Genomic DNA, 13161 nt, shown 5'->3' with positions numbered 1-13161 from the left:
CGCGAACCTGGTGGCCGGTGGTGAGATCAAGAACGCAGCGTGGCGCTCCTCAGCGCAAGTCTCGGATAATCTCGCGGAGATCGGCGAGCTTGTGTTCGAAACGGCGACGAGACTCATAGCGCAAGGGCTGGCTACATCGACGCACCAGCGGCCGGTGATCTTCTTGGCGTCTGGCAGGACGAAGGATCGCTCGAGGCGGACGAACACGACGCGGAGGAGGAGGAGGAGGACGATGAAGAGGACAGAGAGGAGTGAGGCGACGCCCTCATGCCTGTTAATAATGGATCGCCTCTCAATTTGAACTCGGGCGGGGAGGAGGAAGGCGAGGCCCTCGTGCAGGTTTGCAAAGGCCCAGAAGAGAGGGATCACCATGAAAGTCGCGAGAGAAGTCGCGAGGATGGACCGCAGGTGCTCGAACTCCTCCTCCACCGCGTCCACGACGTACGAGAAGTGGGACGGAGGACCGTGCAGCGCGAGCCTACAGCGGAAGGTTCCAAGAACGTTCGGGGAAGGTGCTGCGCGGCGCGAGTGAGGGAGGGCCGTGCAGCACTAGCCGTGGCGCTAGCATCGAGATGAGCATCGAGCCCCAGCAGGAGAGGGAGGTCTGGAAGGTGCAAAACAGGATGAGGAACGGGAGGAGCAGCTCGGAGAAGTAGTGCGTGTTTCCTTGCCCCCCGTTGCCCAGCAGGACCTGCTCGCTGCAGTCGAGGATGTCGTCGCCGCTGGAGAGGTCGACACAGTTCAGGTCGAACGACTCGTTGGCCTGGTCGATCAGGAAGGAGACGGTGCAGCCGAGCAGCAGCGCCGAGAGCGTCGCGATGTTGTTGCTGTTCGAGATGTAGTAGACGAGCTCGCGCTCCCGGATCTGGAGCATGCGCTTCCGGTACTCGCGCTCGAGCTTGTCCTTGTCGGCAGAAAGCATGGCGATCGAGAGCTCCCTCGTATGCCCTTTTAGCTGTGCTCGACACAGCGTAGTCCTGAACGCCGTGATAAAGAATTCTCGTGCCTCGACTGGCAAACACACCGGCACTCCATCGGAGCCGCCTAAGCGACTCCGTTAATGCACTCTGCTCCGAGCGTGCACAATGCCGCTCTCCCCGCATGCTAGCTAGGCGGGAGAAGCCGCGAGAGCAAGGGATCGCAGCCGCCCCGGTGCCCCGCTTCCACCACACCCTTTCCGGTTCCGCGGTGAGCGATGACCGGGAGAAGGAGAACTCTCTATATACGCACTCGAACACACACTAAATAGCGCACTAAACTATCACTAAAGTTCATTCACACGCACTAAATTTAGACCCAGGCGCCCTCCCACACACAGAGAAAGAAAGAAAGAAAGAAAGAATTTAAAGAAAACAGAGAACACACACACACACACACACACACACACACACACACACACACACACACACACACAGAGGTCTCACACACACACCTCACACACGCTCACACACACACACACACCCTCCTCAGAAATTTTTTAGCACTTTTGCGGCCCGCCGCATTTGGACGGAGGCAGTCCAGGTAACCTCTTGCGACCCAGGTTCCGACCCTCTGCGTGGCCGACTCACACAGCGAGCCTTCCTGTCTCCGTGCTGCCGATTCATCGGTCGTGCTCAGTCAAGATATTGTAGAGACCGACCATATGCACAATATCTTGACTGAGAGCTAAGCCCAGTTCGACGATCGGCAGCCTCACCGCGGGTCGCGCCGCTGTGCAGCGAGAGCCAGGCTCGCCCGGCGATGGTGACCAGAGAGTGCTCAACAAATACCAGAAAAAATCAGGGAGCCTCAGAGAGTGCCACTGCCATCACCCAGGCCGCGGGAGCTGATCGGCTGCGCCGAGGACAGCTCCCTTGGTGTGCTCCGCGGCTCACCAGTGTGCGCCGCGGCGCCGTCCAGCCACTTTGGCGGCCAGCCACCGGTCGAGTTCTTCGACTCTGGAGGACAGAAAGGTACCGTCTGAAAGGTATTTTCATGCTCTATTGACTGGCGAAAAAATCCCCCGCCAAATGTTTTCACAGCGGGCGTGATTCACACCGAAGCATGAGTGAAGCATCGGGTCGCAAGAGGGTAAACAAGCCGATGATGCGTGCGGCGACTGTGCTTGGCGTGGAGCGCGGCGCGCGCCCGCTGCCACGCTGGAACGCTCCATCGCTGCTACGCTGGAACGCTCCATCGCTACTGGTCCGCTCGCTGCAAGCACAAGCTTGCCGCACGCGTGCAGGGCACAGGTGCGGGTGGCGACGACCTGACGGCCACAGTACGCTGCGTCGGGGCGTGTCAAGTAGCACACCCGCCTCATCACGATTCAGCTCGTGGTGGCCTTCGGCTCGGCCAGAGTGGCCTGGCCACGCGGCTTTCATCCTCACGGGCCTCTCGTTTGCCTCGCCCTCGGAGCTGTCGCTCCGATTGCTTGCGACCGCATCGTGCTCGTTTGCCTGCATATTTAACTATTACCATCCGATTGGCAAGACGCTGTGGCTGCCACTCCGTTGGAATGCCCTCTATCTGGCGCTCAATGCCTTCTACGCTTGCCGGCTGCTTTCCGAACGGTGTGTGAAGCTATCGGCGGAGGAGGAGCAGGGTACAGACAGATCTTCTCGCGCTCAATGAGTGCGGCCGACTTCCGCCGACTGTTTGCGCTCGGCCGCGAGGCTGCGGTGCGTGACATTGAAGACCGCGAGGTGATCACAAAGGGCATGCCCAACGACGTGCTGGTGCTGTTGCTCGACGGGACGGGCGTGATCCACCTGGGCGACGGCGTGACGATCGAGAGGACGGGTGGCCTCTTTGGCGAGGTCTCGTTTCTGCACGGCGAGCCTGCCTCGGCGACGGTGCGCCTGCAGCCGGCAAGCCGCTATATTTCGTGGCCGCGTGACGAGGTCTATGCGCGCTTGGGCTTGGGCGCGCAGCGTGGCCTCGAGCACGCGCTCTCACTCGAGGTGACGAAGCACCTCGCACAGACGTCTTCGCGGATGGTCGCGCTGTCGCACCCGGTGGAGTCGGCGGCCGCGTGGAGGGACGTGCAGGTCAGCCGCCTCCAGCGCGGCGGCAGCGTGGGTGGGCGAGCGCATAGCGAGGAACGGCCGTGACACGCGTGCATGAGTGGGATGAGGCTTTAACCTCAGGCTCAGCTCTGAGGAGACGGAGTGACGGGACGGCCGGCGTAAATAAAGCCGTACACTGGTCACCACACCACCACCAATCAACAACACCCACACCACCACCACAAAACTTTTGTTCAAAACCAGATTCGTGATTCCGCCGCGCGTCGCCGTCGGTTTGGACTGTGTTTGGGGGGATGGAGGGGTCCGGTGTGATGGTCGTTTATCACCCTCCTAGAGGGAGCGGACCCTGAGTTGAGGAAATCGGAGGACGCGACCCACGTCGCCACAGACGGTCCCGCGCCTCGCCGCTATGACGGGCACACGCCCCGCACCGTCCGCTGTGTGCCCGTCTTTGTCCGGAGTGAAAAGTCCAACGCGCTCGTCGGTGACGGCTTCCTCCAACCTGCGCCGCGCTCGGCGAACCTCGACAGCGCTTTCGGTGGCATGCAGCTCTTTGCGACAGAAGCCTGGAGAGCAGCTCCTCTGCTGCTCACACACTCTGCACAGTTGACATAGCCTACTGTGCGGCTGCCACAGCTGTGACAGCGATGGGCTCGCCCTCACTGGCCCTCAGTCACTTGTGCTGCGGCTTGTGTGAGCGACACTGCTCGGCGACTGCCGGCACACTGTGAGACCATGGGGGGGGAGGTAAAACCACGCTACCAGCGCTGGGTCACATCGGCCCCGAGGTCAGATCCATCTACTCTGTTGATGATAAGACTTGTCTACCGGCTGGAGCCGAGCAGGAGGGCCCAGCGCACAACCCCTGGTCAACTCAGGGTCCACACCCCGTATCACCCACTTACCGCCCCCGGCCGTGGTGGCCTCTCCAGACGCCGCCATTCATGATTTCAAATGTCATTAATTACATAGAGCCGAGAAATTAGAGTCTTAAGCCTTACTGCCGAGATGCCTTCTCTCCGCTCATCAAAACTCCCACACGCGCTTCGCCTTTGGTCGGCTCGCCGAACGGTTGTACGACACGAACGAGTCCGAGTCCCACACGGGCGCCTCCCGCGGCGCGCGTGACGCCGGGGTGGGGCCTTCGTCAGAGAGGCCTACATGGGGTCGCGCAGGCAAGCGTGAAGCGACACCGGGCGCATAGCTGCAACAGCCCTCTCTCGTCGGAGGGGCCGAAAGCGCTCGACGCCGCCGCGCTGCCCGCCGCGCTGCCCGCCGCGCTGCCAACCTCGCTGCCCACCCTCGTTCCGCCCCCGACCGTGTCGGCGGTAGGCGGCTCGAGCCCCTGCTGCGGTGGCTGTGGCGAGGCGCCGCCCGCTCCATTGCCCGCCAGCAGCCCGCCGCTCACTCCGTCCTAGGAGCGGCAGAGTCGCCCAAGTCACGGCAGCGGAGAGGAGCGAGTCCATCGAATGCTAGCGATGCGGAGGTGCGGAGTGTGGGGTGTGTTTGGAGATCCGAGGTGCGGAGCTCTGAGATGCGGAGTATGCATAGGAGGTGCACAGGTGTGCGGAGATGCCGGCGCCTTGACCTTTGCCCAATAGTCGAGGGTCGTGGGCGCCCCCCGCGACGGCACCTTCAACAACATCACCATCGGCGCTTTACGACATAGTACAACAATGGGGGGCGCCCGCCCCCCCGGCGAGAGGACCTGAAGCGCCCCCTGCAGCAAGTCCTCCGGCTCCGCCGCCGCCGCCACAATTATCGCCGCCGCCGCCACCCTCCCCCCTTCCCTCTCCTGGGCATTCGAGAGACGGCCCGCCGCTTGTGATTCCGCCGCCGCCTCGGACGCCGCCTCCGCCGCCTCGGCCGCCGCCTCCGCCGCCTCGGCCGCCGCCTCCGCCGCCTCGACCGCCGCCTCCGCCGCCTCCTCCTCCGCCGCCGCCTTGCCCGCCGCCCGCTGCAGGACGCGGCTGGGTGCCCACGAGTCCTGCCCAGTGCGGGAGCAGGGGGAGGTGCGGAGGGAGGGAGGGGGGGGGGGGGGGGCCTTAAAATGTGTTTTGAAAGGGGCCGTGGGGGGGGGGAAGGGGGGGGCTCCACCGGAGAGGCCCAAAGGAGGAGGAGTATCCGGTGCACCTCAAAAGGGGAGACGCACTTTGGGGGCGCCTCGCCTCCTCCCTTCCCCCCTCCAGCCCACGAGAAACCTCCAAGGGACGAGCTATCGGGGGGCGGAACAACCCGCGAAGGGGAAAAGAACCGCCGCGGAATCCGAAGGTAAGACGGCCCCGGCGGCCAATCAGGCCACCGGGGCGGAAGGGGCGGCGGCGGCGGCAAAGAAGGGGGCGGCGGCCAAGGCGGAAGCTGCGTGGGCGGCGGCGGCAACGGCAAAAGCGGCGGCGGCGGCGGCGGCAATGGCGGCGGGTCGCGAGGGCATGGGTCGTAGGGAGGAGTTCCGCAGAAGCGGCAACACTTCTTGCTGTCGGCGCCGCAGCCGAGACCGCCGTGGCTGCAGGTGCTGTCAAAGGCGCAGAGCGGCTGCGGCGCGGCGCATGAGCACTCGTGTGGGTCGACGGCCGAGCAGTCGAAGGGCGGCGGCGCCGGCGGCGACGGGCACGCTCGGAATTTTCCAGCAGTGTCCCCGCAGAAGCGACAGGTCGCGGTGCCGTCGGCGCCGCAGCCGAGGCCGTCAACGGACTGATCCATGCAGGATGGGTCGGCGAAGCAGCGGGGGGTCGAGCAGGAGCAGCTGGCCGCTTTCATGGGTGTAGAGCGCTGCTGGAGCGCCGCGCGCTCTAACACCGAGGCGCGCTGCCAAAAAAAGAGACAGCACCAGTAAGGACGGGGAGGGCCACGTGGTCGGACTCACCACCGAGGACGCAGACGGCAACAGGTTCGTCAAGTACCCGCCGGCGCCTAAGCCTTGCGGCGGCGACTAGTCGTGTGTGTGTGTGTGTGTCGGCACTCGATGCCATGCCGGTCGTTCACGCCCGGTCGGCGCTGCTACGGTATTGGGTATAGCTGACCCGCGTACTCCACCCTCTACTCTGCGGCCCCTCTCTCGAGATCCCTCGCATGTTTAGCTCCAAGGAGCAAAGCCAAGGTCAGTTAGAACGGCGGTTCTGGCGGCGGAGCAACCACCACGTCTCTCTACTCTCTCACCGCACGACGCCCCCTCCCCCCCCCCTCCCGCCACCGCACCCCCAATGCCGCACCCCACCCTCAAAACCTCGTGTAGTAGCTGTCGTGGCTCACCGCAACCTCCCGCTGCGGCAGCGTCCGCGCCGCGCCCGAGCGGAAGGGGGAGACCTCCGCCGCGTCCTCGAACGAGCTGCCCGCGGCGTCGCTGTGCCCGGTCGAGTTTCGCGTCACGCCGATGATCTCGTGGTGCTCGCGAAGCTGCGGCGGTGCGGCGGTGCGGCGGGACGTGAGGCTGCCGCTGCGTGTGTCGGGGGACGGGTCGCGAGTTTGGGAGTCAGTCAGTGATGTGGTGAGAGGCGGCGAGGTGGTGAGGTGGCGAGGTGGGTCAACGAGACGTGCGAATGAATGGTCACAGACCGCGGGGCTCGGGGCAGGGCACGGATGAGCCTGCGTGGCGATGCGCGAGAGATGAAAGGACTTGTGCCGCTTGCCGTCTCGCCCCTTTGCCTGCCGCACCATCCGCCGCGTGTTGCGGACGGCGATGAAGTTCCCTGCGATGGCGATGGCGACGACGGCCGCCGAGACCGAGGCGGCGCGGTTGCACACGTCCTCGGCACGGTCGCCGCCGTGGTTCTCGTCCTTGTAGTCGCACATCGTAAAGAGGAGCGACATAGCCGCGACGATGAGCGACAGCAACGAGATAATGTAGCATACGACGACGAGACTCATGCGCGAGCGCACCGCTACCGCCGCCACCTTTACGGCGGTCGTCATTGCTAGTCTCTCTGATGCGAGCATCAAGTGCGATGCAAACGCGACCACCGAAAGCGCTGAGACCATCCCGACCGTCGAGGCGACGACAAATGTTCCGGAGGTGAGCGGCATGTCTGACCACGGGAGCACGCCGAGGTTGTCGGCGCTGAAGGACGCAAAGGCAAAACCGAGGATGATGGCGGCCTGCTGCGAGTAGTTGGTACACTGTTCGAGCCAGAACTGCATTTCGCGCCACTGAAGGGAGGCGTCACGAAAGTGGCCCTCCTTTCGCATCCGCGTGGCCTCCTCTTGCAGCATGCTGCGAGCGTGTGAGCCCGTCGGGAAGCGAAAGAAAAAAGAAAAATCAGCGTGCTCATATGTCAGCGGATCGTCGGCTCGTCGAGGTTGGAGAAGATGAGGGGGGAACGAGGAGAGGGGTGTGGGCGGTCGGCGATGGGGTAAAGCAACAGGGCGTAGGTAGGTAGGCACACACACACGGTAGGTAGGAAGGTGAAGAACAGCCAGGCTCGGACTGGACGTATGGGGTAGTCGTCACCTTCCTGCCTCGAAAGGGCGGGGCTGTCCCGGAAAGTGAGAAACGCCGGGCAGCGTGGCGCACAACTGAACCCTCCCATACGTGTTTGTGCTCCTCCTTCGCTGTCCCATCTCCTCATCTCTTTCCCGCCTGGGCGGGGCGGTGGGCGGGCGCGCGGTGCAGTGCGGCGTGTGTGTGCGAGTGACTGCTACCAGGGACCATTGGCTTGTATTAACAACGAAGAGAAGACATCCTTATCAGCTGGTCGGCCGCCATTCGGGCCTCCCGGCCTGCTGCGGCGGCGCGGCCGGTTGAGGCCGGGCTCGGCCCGGCCCGCGACGGCTGGCCGCCGACGAGCGCGCTCGCGCTGCTCGTCAAAATAGCGGCGGTGGCGATTGCGGCGACGGTCGTTCAGTCGTACAGCGCTCAGTCGTCTGTCGTCTGTCGTCTGTTGTCGCATTTCGCACACGCGCGCGCCGCGCGACCCGCGTCGCTCCGCGAGGGCATGAGCCTTCCGCGATTCGATCCCGCAGCCAAAAGCTGCTCGCTCGCGGCCGACCTCCGCCATCGCGGCCGCAGCTGTTGAGCTCTCCAGAAGACGGGTGCCTCATATGCTGCCTCCCTGCGGATGCTGCCGGCGAGCCTGGCGGTCCGCTGTACTACAAGGAAGTGTTGACTCGATGCCCACTCGAATTCTTCTACCCCCACGACTCGGAGCGCGAATGTGACAGGACCATCGGGTCCTTCGGCCACCAAAGCGAGATCACCCGAGAGCAGCTGAGCCTGCCTCTGGCCTCGCCTCCCTCTCCTTCAGGCATTCGTCCCCCCCAACCGCGTCGAACTCATCGGCGCGGGCTCTCTCGGCTACGGGACCGGCCCCAGCTTCGGCTGAGGGCTGACAAGCTGCCGAGCCCAAATCTCTGTGACCGTCGTGATTTCTTGTTGGTCTTCAAAAATCTCTCTCTCTTAACAACGAAAGCTCTCTCAATAACAGCAAATAAAAACGAGGGCACCAACAAGCAGGAAGGAGGGCGCCAGGCCTGCGCCTGTATTAAGTGTTTTGCCTGTATTTAGCGCCTGCAGACGAACTTTGCGTGAGAGAGTCCCCTTGTTTGCTTGCAAGACTGACGGGCCCGCCAGTAACTGGGCCGTTAAGTCTTGAGAGTGTGCACGACGCGGTGCAATGGCGACCAGTGATTAAGTGGCTGTTTTTTTCTTTGCTGCGTCTAAGACGCCGTGAGAAAAATCGCGCAAAAAACGAGCTCGTGGACGACGGCTCAGCAACCAAGGTCTCGCGCTGCTTGGCGGCTCAGCCTCATGGACCTCCAATTCTCCTTTGACGAGGACAGGACTGCGCGGGAAGCCAAGTGCAGCTCTGTCTCACTGCCCGTCGTCAAGGCTGTGCGCCTGCGTACCCCACGACAGCGGCAACGCTCAGCCCGCGGTGTTGTGCTCCCTTGCTCACTGTGCGCCAGCATGAGCAGGAGGGCGCCAGGCCTGCGCCTGCAGACGATCTTTGAGTGAGAGATCCGCCTTGTTCCTGGGGGCCGTTGAGTCTTAAAGTGTGTGCACGACGCGGTGCACGAGGGCGATTTCTGGTTCCAGGACGCTTGTATCTGCATGCAGCGATGTGCTACATGCACCTGGAGATGAGAGGAGAGCGTAACTCCGTGCGGCGAGAGGGCCGGTGGCACCGTGATCGCGGCAAAGAGATGGAGAGCAGAGAGGCCAGAGCGTACGGGGGGGGGGGGGGGGGGGGGAGAGCGAGAGCGCGCGGCGCGGCGCGAAGACGGGAAGGATAGGCTCGCCCGCAGCGCTGCGTGGAATGCTTTTGTATCATTGAAATGGTTGACGAGATAACACCTCTACTTGACAGAACGCGCATGCATGGTTCGAGGCATTGCTTGAACGTACGAGCTAGCGCAGCTCTACGACGTACACACGACACCTAGGGTCCTAGCACCTACGAGCGCCCGCGGGGCGAGAGCCGAGGCCCGAGCGAGATGCGAGAGGACCGAGGTGGCAGGTGTGCAGGTCCAGGTGGCCTGAGAGAGACTCCTGTTCCTCGCGGGGCGCCGGAATCAGGTGTCTCGGCTTTCGATCGCTCGATTCTCGTATCTGTCTCGCTCGACGATATCTCGAGTCAAGCCTGCTCGAGAGACGAGAGCCGAGCGAGGCTATTCCCGGATCCCGCGCTCTAGATTTCCAGCTCCTCTGACACCTCCGCCTCCTCATCCAGTAATGCAGTGTGCGCGAGAGGCGGCGCAGCAGCAGCGTCGCCTCCGCCGTGCTGCTCCCCCGCCGCCCCTTCCTCCCTCCGCTCCGGCTCTCTGTCGACATGGCTTCCCGCGACACTGACGATGGTCTCGGCCGCCACCACCTTGTCCTGCACCAGCGCCGATACGCGAGCGTAGTCCTCCTCCGTCAGCGCTACCGCCCGGGCCTCGGTAGCGCTCCCCGCTGCGATCGCCCACTCAAAGTACGCCCGTCGCTTCTCCTCATCGCCGAGGGCATTCTCAGAGCCTGTGACGACGCCGTCGCCGTCGCGGTCGAGCAGGTGAGCAGACTGCCCTGGCTCCTCATCCTTCTGCGACTCGTCTTGCCGCCGCCGCCGCCACGGTCGTTGCCGACGCCCCTTCTCCGACGGGTCAGTCGACGCCTCGCTGCGCGCTGACCCTGGGGAGGAATAGCTGCGAGGGGAGTTGCTCCTCGACCTCGAGAAGCGCCCCTTCCCGAAGACGGTGCGGGACTTTCCGAGCGCTTTGATCTCGTTGACCGTCTTCCCCTCCAAGACCTCCGCTCCCATGTCGAGGTTCATCTCTCTCTCCAGCTCCGCCTTCTCGAGGCGCGTGACGCGAGCGTAGTCCTCATCCGTCAGCGCTGCAGCCCGCGCCTCGTGCGCGTTCTCCGCGGACATCGCACACTCAAAGGACGCCCGTCTCTTCTCCTCCTCTGTGGTTGGTATTCTGCCTCTCTCCCCATCGTCCGTGGCTGGGCCGGACTCGCTCGCCGCTCCGACCTGTTCGACAGCCGCGATGCGAGCGTAGTCCTCCTCTGTCAGCGCTACCGCCCGGGCCTCGGCGGCATTCTCTGACGCAATCGCCCACTCAAAGTACGCCCGTCGCTTCTCCTCATCGCCGAGGGCGTTCTCAGAGCCTGTGATGACGCCGTCGCCGTCGCGGTCGAGCGGGTGAGCGCCGGACGGAGCGGTGGTGGCAGCAGGGTCGGCCCCAGCCGACGGCATCCCGCTTCCCTGCTCCAGAACCGCGATGCGAGCGTAGTCCTCCTCAGTCACCGCGACGGCCCGCGCCTCGTGCGCGTTCCCGGTCGATATCGCCCACTCAAAGTACGCCCGTCGCTTCTCCTCCTCCTTGGTGTCGGCTACAGTCTGTGAACCTGCCTCAGACGCCGCCGCCCCGCCACCTAGCCGAGGGGCCAAGGGTGTGCATGTCTGTGCTGTGGAGCTTGGTCCGGTGGGTCGGTGGACGGTTGTGGTCTCTCCGTGCTTGGTTTTTCATTTTTGGCTTTGGGATCGTGGTGGTGGCTGGTGGCCGTGCGAGAGCCGCCGCCTCAGGGAATAGTCTGCGTCTGAGTTGCATCGGAGTATGTGCATGTGGTTTGTTATTATGTCAGTTGTGGAAAGGCCCACCCACGGTGCCTTCATGGCATAAATGCGAGTTGCGAGACACTCGACAGCGCGATGTGAACGCGTCACTACCGGCACGCCCGTAGCAGCAACACATTAGCATATCAACAACATAGAGCAGTCCCGTGGACCGATTTGCGTCATCCAATAGAGCCGTACTCAAGAGCCCGCTTGAGCCGTGTTCTAAATCGCGCTGTGGGCGATGCGAACCCCTTGGGGTACGAAGGGACACGGCCGCGCCGCGCCTCAGGGCAGGCTGAGCCAGCCGGCGGCGGCCGCAAGGAGGCCCGCCGCGGCTGCGGCGAGAGAGAGGCCGACCGCAGCGACGAGCCAGCTGCGGCGCCGCTGCTTCGCCCCGGAGTCGCCGAGCAAGCCGCCCCGGAGTCCCCGCTTGGCGTAGCCCTTTGCGTCCTCCTCCTCGCCGCAGGCCGCCGCCACGCCACCCGCCGCGCCGCCGCCGCGCCGCCGCACGCCGCCGCCCTGAGACCACTCCTCCGCCCCTCGCCGCTCGGCCGCCATCGCCTCCTCCTCCTCCTCGAGGTCGGCGACGTACCTGCGCACGTCCCACGCGAGCGCGCGCCGCTCGTCCCCGTCCGCCTTCTCCCACAGGGTCCGCATCTCGGCGGCGTCCTCGGCGCTCACCTTGACGAGCAAGTCGGACCAGACTGCGAGCAACTCCTCTCCGCTGGGCTGCCACAACTCAAAGCTCCGCTGCTCCTCGGCCTCCCCGTCGAGCAAGTAGCGGCGCACCGCTAGCAGCGAGCCCCACTGCTCTTCGGGCGGCAAGCCGTCGAGCTCGTCCTCGAGCGCTGGCAGGTCCGCCTCGTTGCACAACTCGCCCACCTCCACCCACAACTCGGCCAGCGCCTGCTCGCCAAGATAGGGCGGCTGCTCGCCCGCCAGCTCCTCGCCCGCCGCGGCCACGCGGCGCAGCTGCTGCCCAGGAGGCGCGCCCTCGGCCAAGCCCTCCTCCCCTCCCTCCGCCCCCAGCTCCTCGCCTCCCGACTCCAGCCACTCGAGGAGGTCGAGCAGCACGCGGCCCCGCTCCTGCACGTCCCTTTCAGAATGTGGGTCGCGCAGCTCTTCGAGCAGCTCCTGGAGCTCCTGCCGCGCGTCCACGTCCGAGTACAGCAGCTCGTTGTTTTCGGCGAGCGCCTCGGCGGCCTCGAGCATCTCGGACACCTCGCCCTCGCTGAAGGGCCGCTCCTCCGAGTCACTCAGCGGTGGCGTGGCGGTGGATTCGTCCGGAGCTCCGCTCATTGTGTTGGCGGGGGAGAGCATGCTTGTTCTTTTGTGAGCAGCGCGCGCGATTGATTTCTTGAAAGAAAGAAAAATCAGCTATCTCTCAATACAAGCGATCCGAAGAAAGAAAAAGCCGTATTTAGCAAGCCAGGATTCTCGCCGGCCGGTCTTGTCGATGAGGTTCAGCTCCTCGCCGACGCTGCGACGCCTCCCGGCCCAATCGCGGCCTCTCGGAGTCTCTCTCCTGTCTCAATCGCGGAGACGCTGCTCGAGAGCATCCACCTCCGCCTCCGCCTCCGCCTCTGCCACCGCCTCCTCCTCTGCCACCGCCTCCTCCGTGAGCTTCCGTGAGCGTGACATCTGCGCGCCAAAGTGGCCGCGGGGTGACCAGCACTCAGACGCGGAGCTTGGCACTCTCGCCGAGCTGCACTGCGCTCGCGGCGCGAGGGTGAGGGAGTATGAGGTCCTTGCGGTCGTCGAGACGGACAAGGTGAGCGTCGACATAAAGGCTCCAGCAGACGGAGTCGTCCTGCAGGTGTATGTGGCGGAGGGCGAGGTGGTGATGGAGCGACAGCCCGTCTTTCGGCTGAGAGAAGAGGCGGAGCCTGGCGCGGACGAGCAGGCCGCCGGGCGGGAGTGGGCACGGCGGTACGCAAAGAGGCGGGAGGACGAGGTGTGCACTCGCCTCCTCCTCTCCTCGCCTCTTCTCTCTCCTCTCCTCCTCCTCTCCTCTCCTCCTCCTCTCCTCCTAATCCTCCTCCTCCTCCTCTCCTCCTCTCCTCCCCTCCTCCCCTCCTCCCCTCCTCCCCTCCCCTCCTACTACCCTCGTACACCCTTTGGGG

General features: G+C 64.5%; 3 protein-coding genes across 3 annotated transcripts; 2 read left to right on the top strand and 1 right to left on the bottom strand.

The window, feature by feature from the left end:
• Positions 1-3401: 3401 nt before the first annotated feature.
• Positions 3402-4917, bottom strand: EMIHUDRAFT_454875 (hypothetical protein; the record flags this gene model as incomplete). Its single annotated transcript, XM_005789902.1, has 4 exons — positions 3402-4165; positions 4242-4422; positions 4591-4641; positions 4717-4917. Coding segments are annotated over 4 exons (564 nt in total), but the record flags the coding sequence as incomplete, so codon positions are not given.
• A 2776-nt stretch (positions 4918-7693) lies between these two features.
• Positions 7694-8397, top strand: EMIHUDRAFT_362089 (hypothetical protein; the record flags this gene model as incomplete). Its single annotated transcript, XM_005789901.1, has 2 exons — positions 7694-8017; positions 8258-8397. A coding segment is annotated over one exon (324 nt), but the record flags the coding sequence as incomplete, so codon positions are not given.
• Positions 8398-8706: 309 nt separating this feature from the next.
• EMIHUDRAFT_362087 (hypothetical protein) lies at positions 8707-9298 on the top strand. Its single transcript, XM_005789900.1, has 2 exons — positions 8707-9011; positions 9201-9298. Exon 1 carries the CDS (start codon positions 8749-8751, stop codon positions 8953-8955), a length of 207 nt encoding a protein of 68 aa, XP_005789957.1. The 5' UTR covers positions 8707-8748; the 3' UTR covers positions 8956-9011; positions 9201-9298.
• Positions 9299-13161: the final 3863 nt, after the last annotated feature.

The sequence above is a fragment of the Emiliania huxleyi genome (genome assembly GCF_000372725.1).
Source record: "Emiliania huxleyi CCMP1516 chromosome Unknown EMIHUscaffold_124, whole genome shotgun sequence".
Lineage (NCBI taxonomy): Eukaryota > Haptophyta > Isochrysidales > Noelaerhabdaceae > Emiliania > Emiliania huxleyi.
Note: the sequence above shows the minus strand (reverse complement) of the source record. Positions and strands in the feature narration are given on the sequence as shown.

Excerpts from the sequence above, each read along its gene's own strand:
- EMIHUDRAFT_362087 (XM_005789900.1), top strand. The coding sequence starts at position 8,749 with ATGGACCTCCAATTCTCCTTTGACGAGGACAGGACTGCGCGGGAAGCC.